Source organism: Trypanosoma theileri (genome assembly GCF_002087225.1).
Source record: "Trypanosoma theileri isolate Edinburgh chromosome Unknown TM35_Tth_42_V1, whole genome shotgun sequence".
NCBI lineage: Eukaryota > Euglenozoa > Kinetoplastea > Trypanosomatida > Trypanosomatidae > Trypanosoma > Trypanosoma theileri.
Window position 1 is genome coordinate 219,442 of NW_021639884.1, and position 18,349 is coordinate 237,790.

Here is an 18,349-nt window from a genome sequence, read left to right on the forward strand (position 1 = left end):
AAAAAAAAAAAAAAAAAAAACGGGCCTGTGTGCCTTTGATTCACTTAATTCAGGCACAAAATTTCGTATTTCCCTCATTTCTCATTTCCTTTGTTCACATAAAGATATTGGGCCATTCACATATTCTGGCCATTCAGCGAAACTAATAGTGAAACCACAATACCCCGACATATATATACTGTCGGTATTATCAGTCCTGCTCCTTCCGCAGTTTTCTTTGATTCATCACAAAAAAAAGCAACAAAGAAACAAACATAAAGCTGCTAGTTTTGCTACAAAGGTAGCGTAAAATACATTAAACATTTTTTTTTCCTTTATAATTTTTTTTTTTTTTTCGTGACGAAGATTTCGTATCATAAAGAAGATTAGGCAGAAAGCCCCAACGCGAGGCGTCACCCACAATACTACTCATTTCTATCCAAACAACACATATTGTGGATAGTAAAAATAATAATAAAAAAAAAACGCTGACAGTTGTTTTCCTTTCTTAACATCATACTGTTTCAACTCGTTCCGCCTCGTCACCTTTTGTTAATGGCGTCAGTTCCTGGGACCTTACTGTCGTTTTCATTAACTGATTGGGATGTTCGCGAATTCAAACCCCTTAAATCGCGATTTATACGAACATGTTCACCTGGTTTCCAAACAGCAACATCCAATCGATAAACGTCAATGTAGTCTCCAAGATCAGTTTGAATTGGACCACGTTTAAGCATTGGGCAAGTTGCAATAAATTGGGGTACAGTCATTGAACTATCACACAAGTTTCGAATAAGGTCTATAAGAGCAGGAATAGTATTATCAGCACTTTCACCTCCTTCGTAATCTTCTACAAGAATACCATTTTGTTGGTATCCTCGAATGCAATCAGGAGTATTTTCAATAATAAGTACTCGGTCAAGAGGTCTTCCAAGGGCAGCTAGGTCTTTTTGATATCCTGCATATCCGGTAAACCATTTACTGTGACGGTAAATGCAGTGACTGACAACTCGATCTTTATCAATATTTCTTATAATAGCTTGTGCATATGCTTTGAGACCGGCTGTCCATACAACAACTTCAACACATTTTTCTTTACATGTCTTGAAGAACTCATCTAGCCCTGGCCGAGCATAAAGAGGTCCCTCACGAGCATAAACCAGGGTTTCATCAAGATCAAGAGCTAGTGTCAATTTACCCTCATACATAGGATCTTGTGCAGGAAGAACCCATTTACAGTTAAGTTCTTGATTCATTGAGGGCGCTCTTTGACGAGTTCTTCTTGTCGCCGCAGATTGGTATTCTTGCTTAAAGGACGCCCCACGAATTCGTTGTCGAGGTGCTGCTGCCATGTTGACGAACAATATTCAAAAAAGAAGAATACAACTGAGAAAACGAGAGACCCAATCTTGGCAAATATTACGATCTCAATACTACCTAATAAAAAGAAAATACCCTTTAGTATTTGCAACAAATGGAGAAACAAAAAACGAAAAAAAAAAAAGAATATAAAAAAAAAGTGCATCAAGAAAAAAAAAAGAAAAACACGTTGAGGTACAAAATAATAATAATAATAATAATAATAATAATAATAATAATAATAATAATAATAATAATAATAATAATAATTACCAAATCATCTGCAAAGAACAAGCCCCGAGATAGAAAACAAAGATTAAAACAATAAAAAAAAGAAAAAAAAAACATGAATGGAAGATGAGAGCAAACAAAAAAAAAAAAAAACACAAAGTCCTCACAAGACATGCGTCATATTAACATTCTCAAGGCAATCCTATAGTTTTTAACTGAGAAAACAAAATAGTTAAGAAAGAAACTAGCACACGTCCTAATATAAACCAAAGCAAATACACATTTGTTTTATCGTGGACAGGAATTAAAAGTATCAAACTGAGTAATAACAATTATTCAATATTTGAGGAGGGAAGCAAGTATTTTGTAATTCTCTTCGTGTGAAAAAAAAAAAAAAAACAAGCGAGGACGTAATGTCAAACACACCCCACTTTTACATCACTTTTTATTTTTATTTTTATTTTTATGGTGATAATATAGTTTGACAATTTTAAAAGAAAAAAAAAAACATATAGGAGAACATTGTCATGGTTCATAGAAAAAAAAAAGAATAATCTCAGCCTTACTCCTACCATAAAAGAAAACAAGAAAGAAAAGAAATCCCTGTATTTAAATTCCATATAAAATTCGAACCCTCTCTTTTATCTAAAAAATAAAATCTGAAATTTTCCAAAACGTTATATTTTTAATGCAACCTGAGAACTGACGAAATGGAAGTGCTGAGAAGCCCCTCTTAGCCCGCCTCCCGCTCGGGGCGGAGAGGGTTGGGTTGGGTGGGCTTTTCAGAAACTTACTTTTGACAGGCTGTTAGGAATAAAAAGAAAAGAAATTTTCCATACTTTTGACCCATACAAGTAAAACATCTACTACCGTAAGACTCGATCATTCTTATCGCAAGCTTACAAAAAAAAACATCCGGTTTACCCACTCCCACCAAATAAAAAAAAAGAACAATAAAAATTATAAAAATAATAAATATTTGTAATTATGCACTCTAAGAGAGGTAAAATGCCACCTCCTTTGCATTTAACAGCATTTGTTTAATTGCCAAAAATCCAAACTCGCTGAGTTAATATTCATCATGGGAAAAGCGCCAAAAAGCAAGTTGGTAATACAGCCACCAAACCCATCCAGAATTCAATTGTCCAAAATCAGAATAAACACCAAACCTCTGAAAAAGAACAAAAAGAAGAAATAAAAAAAAAAAAACAAGACATCCCCTATTCCATTGCGCCGCGCCGCCGTCTGCAGGCACAACTTCGCGACGCGACAACTAAAAATAAAAAAAAAAAAACACCTCAAGTCCATAGACGCCCACCGGGGTACCAGACCCAACAGCGGAATAAAAAAAAAAAAAAAAGGCAAAGAACCGGCAGCACAACCCCAAACACCGCGAGCAGAATTCTTTCACCGCCCAACGGCTGGCACACCACTGCCGGGGCGCGGCCCGCCGGAAATTCACCGCATCAGCCGGCGGCCCTCCTTCCGTCAACTGGCCCGCCTCCGTTTTACTTTATCCTGATGGTTTTTCTCGGGTTCTCGGGCGCTGGGCCGGGCCCCGCTTTTATCAACTTCTTTGGGGGAAGGGGTCAGGGTCCCGCAGCCCGCGGGTTTTTTTTTCTTGTTGACGTTGTTGCCCTCCCCGTCGCCTGGTTATGGGATGCTTTTTCTCAAAATTTTGGGGGGCAGGGAAGCGCAGCAGCACGAGTTGGGGAGCCACGCTGGGGTGGGGGCGGTTGAGTTTACGGACAAGGGAGTTTCTTGTGTTTTTACCTTGGGATGGCTGGTTGGAAAGTGGTGGCTGTTTTCTTTTTTTTTTTCTTTTCTTCCGGTATCTCAATGCCGCCCTGGCGAGGTGAGGTTCTACAGGAGGGCAACCTCAAGGTCCATGACTTGGTGAGTTTTAAACAACCGCGGTTATTAGGGAATGCAATAATGTGTTTAATTCTTTTACCGGTTTATAGATGATAAATATATCTAATCTGAATTGGAATTTTAGGATAAATGATTTAATATATCGTTTTCTATTTTTTTTTCTCCTCGTAGAAAGAGATCCCATGATCTCATAAAACTCTATATTCGGTGTTGATATCTCTTTTTTTTTTTCTATCTTTTCTCCATAGTTCCTTTTTTTTTTCTCGTTGATCTTAAAGGAAGCCCTCATCCTATGGTCTCAAAGGAAGAACGCATTAATGAAGCAATGAGGGAACGAATTTCCCAGTTAGAAGAAGAACTTAAATTATGCAAACACCATCTTAGTGAAACAATACGAAACAAGGAAGTCCTTGAGTGTGACATAGATGCGTTGCAAAAAGAAGCACATGTGGTGGTTGCTCAATGGGCTACTAAGGCCAACGAACTTAGCTCAGAACTAGATAAGTCTGTTTCCGAAGTTGAAAAACTACGAGATGAGTTGAAGCATTCGGAGAAAGTCAATGATGATCTTCGGCAGCGTTTAAAGGACGCAGAGGCTGTAGATTCTTTACATGAGGAGGAATTACATATCTTAAAAATGGCTAATGAAAACCTTACTGAGAAGGTATCTGCGGCTGAGAGAGATTTTTGTTCTGCTTCGCAACGAATAATTCAGTACGAAGACCTTGTAAGCAAAATGGATTTGGAGATGAAGCAAAGTATTGAGGACATCAAAACCCTAACTAAAGAGAAATCACGGTTGATTGAAGTGAATGCGGAACTTCGGGAAGAAAAAGGAAAATTAGAATTACTGTATTATGAGGCAAGAGATCTTTCTAAACGTCTTGAAGAAGAATTAATGAGCTCTCAAAAATCGTTGTATAGATGCAATTCTTTGATTGTATTTTTTGAAGAAGAGTCTTGCAGTCGAAATAGAATTGTTTTTGAATGGCAATCATTTTTTCTTGAGTACATTTCCTCTCAAGGAGAAAAAAACAAGATATGTTTACTGGAATTGGAAAAAAAGGCAGAAGATCTTCAACAAAACAATATTCTTCTACAAGAAGAAAAAGATTCACTTGAGACACAACTTCGCGAGGCAAGTGCCGAGTTTTCTTCAAGTCAAATTGAGTATAATACGACAATTCAAGAGCTTCGCGATCAAGTGCGTTTATTAGAAAATGATGTAGCAGAACTTCAAGATTCACAGGTAAATCAAAACCGTATCCTTGAAACGATACAAGAAGAATTTGATAAGTCTGTTGCACGTTGTCGTGTACTTGAATCTACTAAGGAAGAGTTGGAGACAGAGTTTAGAGCAGTGAAGGAGTGCTATTCTTCCTTACTTCTTGAATATAACGATGTCAGAGTAAATGAACAGAAACGACTGCATGAATTAAATGCGAAGATATCTTTATTGACGGATGAGAAAACCATAATAAGAAATGATTATGAGACCCGTTTACAGGAGGTTTTAACTGAAAATGCATTATTATGTGAAAATATGGCCTCTACAAGACATGATATTATTTTTCATTTAGAATATGAAGAACGATTGATGTTAGAGGTGATGTTTTATGAAGAATGGTTGTCTTTGGTGCTTGATCGCAACAGTAAAGTTTTGTCTTGGTCATCTGGAATTCATGCGCAACTCCTTGCTGCAATGAAAGATATTAATTTGCTAGAGGAAAGTATGAATAAAAGGCAAACAGAAAATGATGAACTTCGAGAAGAGCTAGAAAATACGAAAAAGGAGTTTGCTTCTGAGAAAAGTCATCTGACATTGTTGGAGTCAAAGGTGGAGCAATTAACTTCAGAATTGAATACTTCAAGAAAAAAATATGAAGAGGTTCTCAATGACAATAATTGGCTTAAAGAGCAGGTGGAAAGTATGCGGATAGAACTGGGAGAATTGGATGGGTTATTAAACTCTAGTCTTAATGAAATGAGAGAAGAAAGCGAAAAACAGAAGTTGGAACAAGAGAGACTGATTTCTGAAATTCGCAGGTATGAGGACTTATTACAGCGCTCTCAGGAGAGGATCGATTCATTAGATGAGCGATGCAGAATTCTTGCCTCCGAAAACGAAGCAATGACAAAAACCCTAATACTTACAGAGGGAGAACTACAAGACCTGAAGGAGGAAAACAAAAAAAAATTGCAGCGTGATAGAATGCTTACTGAGCAAAACAAAAAATTAGAATCAACTCTTTTGCAGATGCAAAAGGAGTATGCGAATTCAGATAACCAAAGTACTATCTTAAAGGAACAGTTAAAAACCCAGGAAACCAAAATTCATATTATAAGTACATCTGCACGTCAAGAGATAGAGGCAATGAAAATAAAATTAAACAGCTTTATAGAGAAATGTGAAAAGGCTGATCAACGTGTTGCTAATCTTTCAGAGTCTTTGCAGGAATCTGAGAACAATTTGGGCAACTTACGAGAAGCCTATCAAAGGGCAAGGGTCGCTTTGGAAGAGGCCAAACAGCGATGCTGCAAAGATGCAGAAACTATACAAAAACTGTTAGAGAACCGTGAGTCTTTGATGCAGGAACGAGATACCGTGGTACAAAAATATAATCGCATCCATGATATACTTAAGGGAGTTAAGAAAGAGAATTCAGGAAGAGTTACCGATGAGATACACAGATTATCTAATCTCTGCTCCCAACAAGAAGTGGAACTTCAACAGCTTCGACACCAAAATGTTGTCCTAAAACGAGGAATTATAAAGTTACCTGAAAATACCGGAGAACAATTGGAACGTCCAGTTTTTGTAGAACGCCTGAATTTGATGGAAGGCCCTATTCGTCGACCTAAGAAGCGTCTTGTCCTGGGCTCTGATACGAAGGCAAATGAATAGAATCTTAACCCAATTAGGTATATTGGCTTTATCAGTGATGTTTCCCCCCCCCCGGTTGGGTGGTATTGTAGTTTTTATTCTTAAGAGACTTAGATCCTAGTTTTTTTTTTTTCTATGTTTTAGAGTATATGCGCCTCCTTGTTAGAAGAAAGTTATTACCTTTCAATTTCTTTTTCTTTCTAGTTGTTTTCTTTCTCTTGTGATGTGTCCCCTCCCTTTTTTTTGGTATCAAAATGGATATTATTGCCTCGCTTTTTTTTTTTTTTTCTTTTTAATTTCTTTAAATCTGAATGACTTGGAGACATCATGGATGTCGGAAATAGAGACAATGACCTCTATATAAAAAAGAGTGTTGAATTAGAAGCTCTCCTCCAAAATCATTTTCAACATCGGCAACAGTCCAAAAAAGCTTTGAAAGAACGACTTCATGAAGCTGAACTGGAAATAAAACGTCTTCGACAGAGTCTTTTCACGGTTTCTGAAGAATTGAAGACTGAACAGTCAAAATATGGCGTCCTTAAGGCACAATTTGAGCAAGCTGAAAGACGCCATGCTTCGGAGCTTATTGAGAAAGATAAGTTCATTCAAGAAAGAATTAACAATATTGATGAGCAAGCACGACTTCTTGCAACAAAATCTGAAGAATGTGAATGTCGATTACAAAGCCTAAAACAACAAGAGGAAGCATTTTTACATCGCCAACAACAGTTACAAGTATATCAGGCGTCCATTGAAGCTAGTATAATACCGGCACAGAAGCACGCAGAAGCTGAAAGACTTCGTATGCAACGAGCACGCGAAGAATCAGAAGAATACCTTGAGAAGGTAAAAGTGTTTACTGATGCTGCGAAACGTCGTAAACACGACCTTGAGTCATTGTACAATTATGAAATGAGATGTTTTGATCTAGAAAGGGAAGAGTCATCCACACGAATGCGTATCATGAGAAAGGAAATGGAAGCAGTTGCTTATCTTATTTCTTCGCGTGTATCACATGTCTCGATTTATGAAGGCAAGGCTATTGAACGAATTCGTCTAAATGAAGAAGAGATGTCATCAAAAAAATATTTATTAGAACTAAAGGAAAAAGAAGTCAATTCGCGTCACCAACGTGAACAGAAACTTTTATTAGAGGAAAAGGAACGAATTAATGCCTTTAGAGACTCGCTACAGCGCGATTATAGGCTTATCCTAGATAATGTTCGTTTGCTTTCTGGAGAATGTTCATTGGATGCGGAACAGTCTCAACTTGAGAAACTGAAGGATCTTGAAAAGGTCATTTCGTCATTGCTAGATGATTGTCATTCGGGTTTAGAAAAGAAGCTGTGATATATCACCATGTTTTTTTTTTTTCTTTATTTTCTTCTTGTTTTTGTACGGGATAGATTAAAAACGCCTATTGAAGGCACATAGAGCGTAGATATATTTCTCTGATCTATTTCGTGGCGTTTGAGACATTCTCTTCCTTAAATTACATGTAATACCGTGTTTTTTTTTGATGATGTTTGTGCATAGTTCCCTTTTGACTCACATTTCCTTTGCTTTTTTTTTGGTCTTTTTGACAATGATGAGGGAGAAGGAATTGTGTTTTCTCTCGATATGGCCTATCGACGGAAGTCTCCTCCTGCAGCACAGCTTGGCGCACTTCGCCAATTGCAACTATTATGCAATGTTACTGCGATGGGACTTCCTTTTCAAGCTCATAATGCACAGGTATTATTGGATCAACTGAAAGTACATAATACTGTAACATTTCAACAGTTCACAAAGAAACCCATTCGAGAAGAGTTCTTTTCCAGCAGAGTGGTTGATGATTGTAAGGAAAGTGCCCTCATTAAAGGTGCTCCAGAGTTTACTTTACCACTTCCAAAACACTTCATAGATCCTTCAGAGAATGATGAGAACCTTGTGAAACGTGCTTTTTATCATGTATCTATGATAAAAAAAGTTGGCGAGTTACAAAGTGATAGTTATACCCCACGTTGTGGGTTAACAGGGTTGTTTTTTTCCAGAGAAGAGGTTGTTGATAATCTTCAAGCTGCTGCCAAAGATATGGGATTCAAGTCACTTTTCTGGATTAGAAGTGATCATAGGGCGTTGGGAAATTTTCTTCAGCTTAAGGAAGGTAGTGAGGCTATTTGTTTAACTCTTACAGCAGCTGTTATAAGTGTGGAGGATGTGGAACCCTTCCCCGAAGATCTTCTACACCACTCGTTACGGCAATCGACAGAGTCTAACAGGCGTGTATTTGGGAAAGGAGTGCCACGAGGAATGAACGCTTTTTCTGGTTTTGTCACTAAAAATCCTTTTGTGCAAAACTTACCTAATCGTGGCGTCTGGATATCCCAGGAGCAATTTTTGCAAAATAATCTTCAACTTAAGAAAAAACTCACCTCATGTGAAAACCCCTTCGTATTAGTAGAAATAGAACAATGGGAGATGCACAACGCGGATCAACTCACTGTTCCTGGGAGGTTAGCACTGCATCGTCCTGAAACCGAATACCCTAAATCAACTTCAATTTTTACCTAACAAAGAAAAGACAGATCACACGGATAATGAAATATATATATATATATATATATATAGAGAGAGAGAGAGAGAGAGAGAGAGAAAGAGAGAGAGAGAAAGAGAGGGAGAACCGTTGTAGAATAGAAATCTCTTGATAGAATGAATGAATAAACAGATAAAAGAGTATAAAGATAGATCGATATGTCATTGTTTTTTTGTTCCTTTCCTTATCTGATATTGCGATGCCATAATTGTGATTTCTCAAGAGCCGCATCTATTTTTTTTTTTTTTTTCCTTTCTGAAACCGAAATGAAAAGAGAATATTAAATTTAAACAATAGTACATACCAAATAATGGTTAGCGTTCTTGGGGCAGCAGGGTTAGGGTACACCGCAAGCCTTGTCTCAATATTTCTCTTATATCCATATCGAGATTACACAAAGATCTTTAATATTAAGTCCATTCCTCGCGTAAACCCTATTGAGTACTCAATGGTACGATATAAAGGCATGATCCTAAATCCATCTCAACCACTCTTGCTGGCGCTGCCATGGGGTCTTCTTTATGGTGGTTTTGTTCTTGGTTCAGGCTCGGCTACAGGTGCGATATGTGGTGGCACGCTTCATGGGATGGCCAAAGTAGGAGTCCGAACTACAGCCCGTCGTCTTGGTAGCTCGCGCAGCCGTTACGACAAAATGGAATATAGATCACTTATTCAATGTTTGCAACACAGTACTAGACAGTACGGAATTCTTTCATTTTTCTCTGGAGTTACTGCTACTGTTATTATTTCGTCTGTGTGGCATGGAGCTGCTTTGGTCGCGCTGCAACGATCGAGCCATAGTGGATTCTTTGGGGCGTGGTGGGATTCTTTTCGTGTTCATGCCTTTTTGACGTTCGTCACAACTCCATTACGGAATACATTCCGATCAGCTTTGCACAGCAGAGAACGTTCAGGTGGCGTGCACAATTTGTCAACTTTCTTGTCAGGAGAAGTTGCCGTCTTTAGGGAAGCAGGAGGTGTGATGAAAAATATGCTTCGAACAGAGGGAGTACCATTTTTCTTGAATGGTGTTTTATCAACTACTTTTAAAGCATCTGTACCGTTTGGTTTTACGTTTGCATTGTTTTTGTATTTTGGAGGTGCCCTTCCAGGACAAGAAATGGGTAGAAGTCGTCATCATCATCATCATCATATGCCTTTGCGTCGTTTTTCATGAGTCAAGTATGTACGCTTAAATGTAGGGTTTGTCTTGATGTTTTCGTTCCGGAAAAGAATATATATATATATATATTTGATAATGTTTGTTCCTTCACGAAGCAGTATACGTGCGTACAACCCTGGTTTTTCTGTTTTTCTCTACAATATTTTTATTATTGTACCTGTCATTTTTCTTTTTTTTTTTTTTTCTTTCTTTCTTTCAAAACTGCTATAGAATCCAGTCATGTTACGCCGATCACTCATTCGGAGGCAGATGCAAAACAAGGGTCCCGCGCGTCCGGGTCCCATGTTGTACGGGTGGGGTCGTACCGAGCAGAAGCGACGCCTCGAGTATGAATCGGTGGAGTCCAAATATCATAAGCGTGAATTCAACAAGAATTGGGATCTCGCAGGTGTTGAGCAGCGATACACGGACTACATGGTAGTACGCACGTATTTCTCCCTCGGTACACGCTGGGGAACGTGGGTGTACAATATGCTTCAGTTCTACGTGCTTGCGATGCTTCCTATTTTTGCTTTCATGCACACGTTGCACAAAAATGTGGAGTGGTATGATGAACGTATTCGTCTTGCCGCATGGTGGTGAGACTTCTACACTAGGAATAGTAGGATTAGCTTGATAGGATACAGGGAAACATTTGTTGCAGGTTGATGATAAAAATGTTGTAGGACGGTTCATATTGTTTCCATTAGCCTCTCTTGGCTCTCTTTACGTTTTCATATGTGAGTTACCACACCAATTGGCTCTTTCTCTCTTTAATTTGTTTTTCTTTTTTTCTTTTTTACTTTTTTTCTTTTTTACTTTTTTTTTTTTTACTTTTTTTTCGCTTTTTTTTTATTTGATTGTAGTGTAGTTGAGTGGAAATGGGGCTTTTATCTATTATTCGTAAAACCAAACGGAAGGAACGTGAGATGCGGATCCTAATGCTTGGCCTAGACAACGCTGGGAAGACGACGTGTGTCAAGAAGTTTTGTGGGAAAGATACAAGCTCTATAAGTCCCACATTGGGATTTCAAATCACCGCATTTTCTCTTCACGGTTGTACACTAAACATATGGGATGTTGGAGGACAGCAATCGTTGCGCAGTTACTGGCGAAATTATTTTGAGAGCACTGATGGACTCATCTGGGTTGTTGATAGTAACGACATTGCCCGCTTGGAGGACTGCAGGCGAGAACTTCACATACTTCTTCAAGAGGAAAGGTTGGCCGGTGCCAGTCTTTTGGTCTTTTTAAATAAACAGGACTTACCAGAGTCTCTTTCTCCTGCAGATATTGAGCGTCAATTAGACATAGATACCATCAGGAAGGGTAAACGGCACGTTCATTTGTGTGCCTGTAGCGCAAAGACCGGTGCTGGTTTGTTGGAAGGAATGGAGTGGATAGTACGCGACGTCTCTAGTCGGATGTACTTTGCAAGGTGAATCGTTTTCTTTTTTTTTCTTCCTTGTTGGTGTTTTTCGCGGTGTTGCTTCTTTGTAACTGTGTAATTTATCTATAGGCTTGTGCGCCACCCATAATTTATGTTTTAAAATTATTGAGGGATACATTGATATAAAATATCAAGGCCAAAAACAACAATAATCATAATGATAATAACAACAAGAACGACAACAGCAATAGTAACTCTGTACTGCCCCCCTTCTTCTTCTTCTTCTTTCTTTTTTCTTTTCTTAGCGTTGAGTGATTCATTTTATTAGTATCTTAGTCAAAACTAGATAAATGAGCTGGTGGTTGATTGTTCTAGCTGTCATTGTTGCTGTGCTAATCATTGCATTGATCTTCTATCTGGTAGTATTATTTGAGGTGGAAGATGAGAAAAACGATACGTGGCTTCCCAAGATTGTTGTCGTTCTCTCTCTCTCTTTTTCCTGCTATAATGTCCTTTTGCTACCGTACGATGTGGCAAACGTACGAAACAACCCATATAAGCCAGGTGGGGATATCGATGTAACTCTCATGTGGATAATCATTCTTACTGTTATGTTTATTTTATGCTTTTTAGCGTGTCCATTTGCGATGGTGTACTACGAATCCATGGAACCTGAGCACAGGACCTTTTGGCAGCAAGTAAAGTGGTCAGTCATCGTGACGACTATAATTGTAGTAGTTTTTGTTATTCTTTTTTTCCTTTGCTGGGGAACATCGGGGTATGCGAGCATTGCCTATGCCGAATATCAAGTATTAGGCAATCCGGCCAGCAGTTTTAGTACGGTAACTGAATTTAGTGTTACCTCACGTAATGCGACCCTTAGATTTAGAGTGTCATTGTTTACATACTTTGTCGCCCTTACATGTGTAATTGGGTGGATACTGTTTTTTCTTTTTGGAGGTGTAGGCTTAGCGGCGATGCCGATTGATTATATCATGTTTTTCTACAACCGTCCGAAACCTATTACTGCCGCCGAGTATGCCCTTCGTAGAGCTGAAATTGCACAAGAATCGCAACGTCTCATGGAAAATGGGAAAAAAATCGAAGAAGAAGAGCACATTGGTCATTTGGGTAGGAGACATCGTGAGAAGGTGCTTGCATTTAAACAGCAGGTACGCGAGTTGGAATCGTACCATAGTAAGGTTGAGACTTCCTATCGTGAAAAGGGCGGAGAGGTGATAAAAGGATACCTTTACCTTTTCTTGGGTATAGTGTTTGCATCAATGTCATTTATGTGGTTATTGCAGATGATAATTCATAACATGGCTCATGCTCATCCGTTTCTCAATAATATGTTTCGTGGGTTAGACAAAGCATTTATGTTTTTTGGCGTTTTAGCGTACGGATGTTTTTCTTTCTATTTACTCTGGTGTGTCGTGAAAGGTTGCATTAAAATTGGAGGCAATTTGGTACTGTTTCAGATTTACCCGATGGAACCTAATGGTACATTTATGAACGCTTTTCTTTTTAATGCTATGCTAATCATGATTACTTCCATGAGTGTCGTGCAATTTTGTACTGTTAGCTTCGCAGAATACGCTGCCAATACAAATATTAGTGCAATGTTTACGGTTTATGTAGCAAATATGCAGGGTATAAAGTATGTTGTGATGTATTTGCAGTATCCCCTGCTTGTCATCGCCTGTCTATCTATCGCTTGGCTTCTCATTTGCCCAAGACGGCGCGTCAATGATGATTAGAAAGAGTATCAATTTGAGAAGTTTTGGTTTTATATTTTTTCTTTTAAGAAAAGCTAGAAACAACAACAAAAAAAAAGAAGAAAAGGTAAACATATATCAGAAAGAAGAAGGAAGAATATCTTGGATATTTCTCCACAAATGAACACATGTGTGTTATTATTATTATTATTATTATTATTATTATTATTATTATTATTATTATTATTATTATTATTATTTTTGCACCTTACTTTCTTCTTTTACTTGACCCTGTAATATGCAGGTAAGGTCTGCGCCACATCTGCGCAAGCGAAGAATAAAAGGAAAGACAAAAAAGAAAAAAAGGATTCATAATGGATTTTATGCACCACGTCCAGGGGATTGTTATCCTCAATGAGCTGGGTGGCCGCGTTTTCGCTAAGTATTATATTACTCCCGATATGCAGGAGCGTGGTGTGTTAAACACAATAGATAAACAACGAGTGTTGGAAATGGGAATTCACACCGCCTCCCGTGACCCTAAACGCTGTTGCAGTACGTCAATAGACGGTGATATAATGATTCACGAAGGTCACACTGTGCTCCTACAATTATCTGAAGATGTCCTATTTATGGTAATTGGCGATGGTAACGAGAACGAACTAGTACTCCATAGTGTTCTCAGAGGCCTTGTTGATGCCTTAAGACAGGAGTTAAAGGTCCTGGATCTCAACATGAGGATGCTACTGGAAAAGTATGATGCAGTAGTGCTAACAGTGGATGAACTGGTGGACGAAGGGATCATACTTGAGACGAATCCAGCGAACATATGCTATGATGTTGCACCATTTATTGCGGAATCAGGTGGTGAGACCGCGCGCAAAGCGTTGAACAAGGTCAACAAGTACCTTAAGGAAAATTTGTAGGAATGGGCGTAAATACGATGAGATAGTAGTGTTACCTACAAGATTCTGTGGGCCTTTCTTTCTTTCTTTTTGTCGTATTGCTTACTAATTCTGCTGACCTTTTATCGGTAAAAATTTCTTTTGTTGTGTATTCGGTTTACATATATAAATATATATATATATTTTTTTTTTCCTTTGGTCTTTGTTTCACTTTCTCCTTGGTTAGTGTACGATTGTTAGAAAATTGAAAGTGAAGAATGATGAAACCCACGGCGCCGCGCCACATGGCCCAGGGTATCTGGGCAGGGTTCCGTTATTATTTGGGTCACTTCTTTTATCCAAACATGTACCGGGAGTTCCTTTCGGTGCAGAATGCACACAAGGTTGAGCGTGCTTTGCGCATTCAGAGCGCCATTAAAGCTAACAAGATTGATTACCGAGCTTTACTGGCGTTACCTGTTACTGACCATGCCCACCCTTATAAGATGGAGTACCCATGGGAGAAGGTGATCCATACAGATCCCCGAGACCTTAGCGGATACGGGAAGTGGTACGCCAGCAAAATCATGTGCTTTTATGAAGGTCTACAGTACCACAAGTACGGTTGCCTCCAGGATGATCTCATCAACGCCCATGGTTGGTGGAACCGTGCCGCTCGTACCCGTGCGCCTCAGGATAAGATTGTGCACGGCGATCGTCGTGTTATGCGTGCTCGTGTGCTCCGTGACAAGTACATTTATGAGCCAAAGAGTCGATGGGTTCACCCCATTGACAACGTTGCTTACTTTGGGCCGTACGTTATGATGGTGTGCGATGAATGGGAGGAGAAATGGGGATTTTTCGCTGGTCAGGAAGTTGAGTATTAGGATTTAGGGATAGTAGTGTTGAGGAGTTCGAAAAGGGGTAATTGTGTTGGTAGCAAGGATGTTTTATATATATATATATATTTATAGTTGTTATGGGAACCACATCTGGGGCAGTAGGTGATGTCGTGGTTCGCTGCCCTGCCAACCGTGGTAGGGATTCCAAGTGGTGCGAGCTCTCAAATATTGTCAGGGTAGGATAGTTTTTCGTTAATATTAGAGGTTTATGTGTTGTTGTTCTTGTTGTTGTTTTTGTTTTCCTTAACGGAGTAAGAAAAAAAAAAAATACTTATATTTTCTTCATATTTATATTCTTATTGTTTCCCCTTTCTTCTTTCTTTTTTCTTTTTTGCTTTCTCCCTTTATTGTCTGCCCTGCTGGATCCCCGCAGCTGTGTACTGTCAGTGGGGATGTCCGCCTCGGGGATGGAGGAGCGACAGGACGTCGAGTGGGCCGCTTTTCGCGCCGCACGGGACCGTCGCCGGGAACAGGCGCGACTTGCCGCCGCCCTCGCGGAACTCCGCCGCCGGGAGGGCCTTCACCGCAAGTACGACGAGGCGAGCAAAGCGCACGAGGAGGAGTTGGCGGCGTACACAGTGCGGGTGGAATCGCAGGTGGCGCGGCAACCCATGACACTCTCCACACGACTCACAAGTTTGCGCTCCACAGAGAGGATTTTAATGAGTACAGGCCATTACGAAGAAGCCGCAGAGGCCCATGCGATGTTCAATCTTCTTGAGCAAAGTGAACGGGAAGCTGCAGAAGAACGCAAGCGACAGATAGTTGAGAATAAACTGCTCGCTAAACAGCGCGAACTCAATCGAAGGGATCTTTCCTCCTACAGGAAGGTACTCATAGCGCAGCAGCTGAATAGCATGCATGAAGATGCAAAGATACGTACCGTGGAGAAAAATCTTCAACACAAGGCGACTGAAATGGCGATGACACATTACGATCAACGACGAGCTTTGAATCTGCCATTCTTGGTTCCGCGTGTATTCGACAAGACAAATCAGCTCAAGGCTGCTCGTGGAACTCAGCTTAAGAAGTTGGTGAATGGGGACCACTACTATGTTCCCTCACTGTGCAGCGTGTATGAGGGATTTCTTGGGCAGGTGTAGTTCTTTTGTTTTTTGGCGAAGTCTGATAAATGTACATTTGGGTTTACTGCCTCTCTCTGTGTGCATGAATGTATGTAGGTGTGTTTCTATATGTTTTTTTTTGTGTTCCTGTTTTTGCTTTTTTTCTACTTCACGTGGCTATGCGTGAAACCAAATATGAGGACACATTTTTTACGTTCGAGATATCAGGAATATATATTGGAGTTCTTTTCCACAGGGCCTTTTTTTTCTTTTGTTTTATCAATCATTTTCTTTTTTCTTTCTTTTTCTTCTTCTTTGAACTACATGATACAGTAATCTTGCATGAATGGTATGGATAGAAGAGTTCGCTTTTCATTTCCAGATTCAAATGGAAGAGAGGTTGTGAACACTCTTTTGGGGGAAGTGGAGGAAGAAGATGACATGTATGCAGCGCATGAGGGGTCTTCAGGATATTCATCCCGTGTTTTGCAGGATAATTTTGTGGAACGTGACAACTACTTGGACAACGAAGAGTCAAATACCATTGACTTTAATGATACTGGTGGTACTCGCAGCTCTCAGCTCTTTGAGTCTGTAAGCCCCATCATACTTCCTCTTACACCAGAACAGGATTCTCTGGCGAAGCGTCTTAACTTTCTAAAGAAGTGGTACCTACTTACCCATGTAGCATATATATTATTATTAGCGCTTTGTGGTTCACTTTTGTTATATTTGATGGAAAAAGATCTAGACTATGTTGACGCATTTTTTATTGCCATGTCATCAGTATGTTGTTGTGGACTGCAGACAGTTGATGTTGCAGGTTGGAAATTGGGATCAAATTTACTGCGACATTTTCTTATGATTGGTGGGGGCATTGTGTTTACGAGTGCCCACCAACCATTGTTACGTCTTTGGATGCTGAGTAAAATTTGGAGGGTTTTCGACAGAGACCCAAACGACTCTATTGGTCAAAGGGCACTACGGGCCTCAAAGCGGATGTACGCCGAGCGACTTTGGTACACCTCCCTGATATGCGCTTTTACTCCACTGTTCTATTTTTTTTTAGTGAATGCTACACTAATGTTTTTTCTTGCTATATTTAACCAATCTCATCTGAGTCCTTTAGAGGTTTTTGAGATGATAATTGCTTCCTTTCATAGCTCTATCTTTTTATCTATGGAACAGTACGCCAAGGATCCTGCTGTGGTGCTGCTTGTGACAATGGGGTGTGCGCTTGGATTCACTTTATTCCCAGTAGTGTTGCGTGGATTTTTTCATTTAGAATGGTTCATGTTTCACCTCTTAAGAAAATTATATATACGATTTCGACGGCCACAAATACGGAATCACCAGAACTCTGTATTTCTCCTAATTAGTGAGGATTCACCTCTCCTTGCTAATGCACCGATTCACCAAGTTGAAAATATCTTTCGTGATAGCGATATGAAAGGTGATGTGGTGAACCTCAACGTATGGGATAGAGGTTTTCGTGACATCCTAGCAAGTAAACAGCCGGTCTCCTTCCATGCGTTCTTGTTCATACGAAGCGAGACAGTGTATCTGGGTGTTGCTTGGTTTTTTATCACTTTAGTACAGGCCCTTCCTTTCTGGTTACAACAGTGGAGTGGGAATGGTCTTTTGGCTCCATTTTCTACACCGTACAAGATTTTTCTTTCTTTGTGTCAAGCTGCTGTTGTGCGTTTTGCTGCTGCCTCATTTGTACCATGTTTGAAGTATAGTAACGCCCATATTGCAATAACAATTCTCTGTATGTTTTTACCTGCTCTTCCCATTTCTACAGATCGCACATACCGAAAATGGAAACAAATGTTCCGTACTTCAGTGGTACGACTTTTAACATCTAGACTTTTTTGGTTATTCTCTGCAATGTTAAGTATTATATTTGCAGAAGAAAATTGGCTGGTTGTCGAGTTGAATGACACACCCTTTGACATAATGACGCGTTCATTGTTCGAGGTTATTAGCGCGTTCTCAGGTTGTGGTCTGTCTCTCTCACTGTCAGGATCTGCAGTCTCTTTTGTTGGTTCTCTCAGTATTTTTAGTAAACTGGTAGTCGCTGCTGTGATACTTGGTGGACGCCATCGTACAGTAGACCTGGGCATTGACCTGGGATTTGCTGTATTGCAGGCGGACGGACAGCAAAAGCAGCAATCTGCGGACACACGGTCTCCTCCTACCATACTCTCTACTCACACCACAGACACATGTAATGTTCTCAAGGAACCGTACAGAGGAAGTAGCGAGGGCAGTATCCACCTTGAGCGTGTTGGTTCTGTTCAATCAAGGTAACCCCCCCCCCCCC

General features: G+C 39.7%; 12 protein-coding genes across 12 annotated transcripts; 11 read left to right on the forward strand and 1 right to left on the reverse strand.

Moving 5' to 3' along the window:
- Positions 1–521: 521 nt before the first annotated feature.
- On the reverse strand, positions 522–1,331 carry TM35_000421710 (putative nuclear lim interactor-interacting factor; the record flags this gene model as incomplete). The annotated part of the gene is made up of 1 exon (XM_029029982.1): positions 522–1,331. One exon carries the CDS (start codon positions 1,329–1,331, stop codon positions 522–524), a length of 810 nt encoding a protein of 269 aa, XP_028878779.1.
- Positions 1,332–3,736: 2,405 nt separating this feature from the next.
- TM35_000421720 (BRCT domain-containing protein) lies at positions 3,737–6,349 on the forward strand (the record flags this gene model as incomplete). Its single annotated transcript, XM_029029983.1, has 1 exon — positions 3,737–6,349. The coding sequence occupies one exon, from the start codon at positions 3,737–3,739 to the stop codon at positions 6,347–6,349; it is 2,613 nt and encodes an 870-aa protein (XP_028878780.1).
- Positions 6,350–6,655: 306 nt separating this feature from the next.
- Positions 6,656–7,678, forward strand: TM35_000421730 (uncharacterized protein; the record flags this gene model as incomplete). Its single annotated transcript, XM_029029984.1, has 1 exon — positions 6,656–7,678. The coding sequence occupies one exon, from the start codon at positions 6,656–6,658 to the stop codon at positions 7,676–7,678; it is 1,023 nt and encodes a 340-aa protein (XP_028878781.1).
- A 270-nt stretch (positions 7,679–7,948) lies between these two features.
- On the forward strand, positions 7,949–8,881 carry TM35_000421740 (uncharacterized protein; the record flags this gene model as incomplete). Its single annotated transcript, XM_029029985.1, has 1 exon — positions 7,949–8,881. The coding sequence occupies one exon, from the start codon at positions 7,949–7,951 to the stop codon at positions 8,879–8,881; it is 933 nt and encodes a 310-aa protein (XP_028878782.1).
- Positions 8,882–9,213: 332 nt separating this feature from the next.
- Positions 9,214–10,080, forward strand: TM35_000421750 (uncharacterized protein; the record flags this gene model as incomplete). Its single annotated transcript, XM_029029986.1, has 1 exon — positions 9,214–10,080. The coding sequence occupies one exon, from the start codon at positions 9,214–9,216 to the stop codon at positions 10,078–10,080; it is 867 nt and encodes a 288-aa protein (XP_028878783.1).
- A 255-nt stretch (positions 10,081–10,335) lies between these two features.
- On the forward strand, positions 10,336–10,668 carry TM35_000421760 (uncharacterized protein; the record flags this gene model as incomplete). Its single annotated transcript, XM_029029987.1, has 1 exon — positions 10,336–10,668. One exon carries the CDS (start codon positions 10,336–10,338, stop codon positions 10,666–10,668), a length of 333 nt encoding a protein of 110 aa, XP_028878784.1.
- A 278-nt stretch (positions 10,669–10,946) lies between these two features.
- Positions 10,947–11,507, forward strand: TM35_000421770 (ADP-ribosylation factor-like 2; the record flags this gene model as incomplete). The annotated part of the gene is made up of 1 exon (XM_029029988.1): positions 10,947–11,507. One exon carries the CDS (start codon positions 10,947–10,949, stop codon positions 11,505–11,507), a length of 561 nt encoding a protein of 186 aa, XP_028878785.1.
- Positions 11,508–12,102: 595 nt separating this feature from the next.
- On the forward strand, positions 12,103–13,215 carry TM35_000421780 (LMBR1-like conserved region-containing protein; the record flags this gene model as incomplete). Its single annotated transcript, XM_029029989.1, has 1 exon — positions 12,103–13,215. The coding sequence occupies one exon, from the start codon at positions 12,103–12,105 to the stop codon at positions 13,213–13,215; it is 1,113 nt and encodes a 370-aa protein (XP_028878786.1).
- A 332-nt stretch (positions 13,216–13,547) lies between these two features.
- TM35_000421790 (coatomer zeta subunit) lies at positions 13,548–14,099 on the forward strand (the record flags this gene model as incomplete). The annotated part of the gene is made up of 1 exon (XM_029029990.1): positions 13,548–14,099. One exon carries the CDS (start codon positions 13,548–13,550, stop codon positions 14,097–14,099), a length of 552 nt encoding a protein of 183 aa, XP_028878787.1.
- A 236-nt stretch (positions 14,100–14,335) lies between these two features.
- On the forward strand, positions 14,336–14,944 carry TM35_000421800 (ubiquinol-cytochrome c reductase subunit 7; the record flags this gene model as incomplete). The annotated part of the gene is made up of 1 exon (XM_029029991.1): positions 14,336–14,944. The coding sequence occupies one exon, from the start codon at positions 14,336–14,338 to the stop codon at positions 14,942–14,944; it is 609 nt and encodes a 202-aa protein (XP_028878788.1).
- Positions 14,945–15,351: 407 nt separating this feature from the next.
- Positions 15,352–16,062, forward strand: TM35_000421810 (uncharacterized protein; the record flags this gene model as incomplete). The annotated part of the gene is made up of 1 exon (XM_029029992.1): positions 15,352–16,062. One exon carries the CDS (start codon positions 15,352–15,354, stop codon positions 16,060–16,062), a length of 711 nt encoding a protein of 236 aa, XP_028878789.1.
- A 303-nt stretch (positions 16,063–16,365) lies between these two features.
- On the forward strand, positions 16,366–18,336 carry TM35_000421820 (transporter; the record flags this gene model as incomplete). Its single annotated transcript, XM_029029993.1, has 1 exon — positions 16,366–18,336. The coding sequence occupies one exon, from the start codon at positions 16,366–16,368 to the stop codon at positions 18,334–18,336; it is 1,971 nt and encodes a 656-aa protein (XP_028878790.1).
- Between the last annotated feature and the right edge of the window lie 13 nt (positions 18,337–18,349).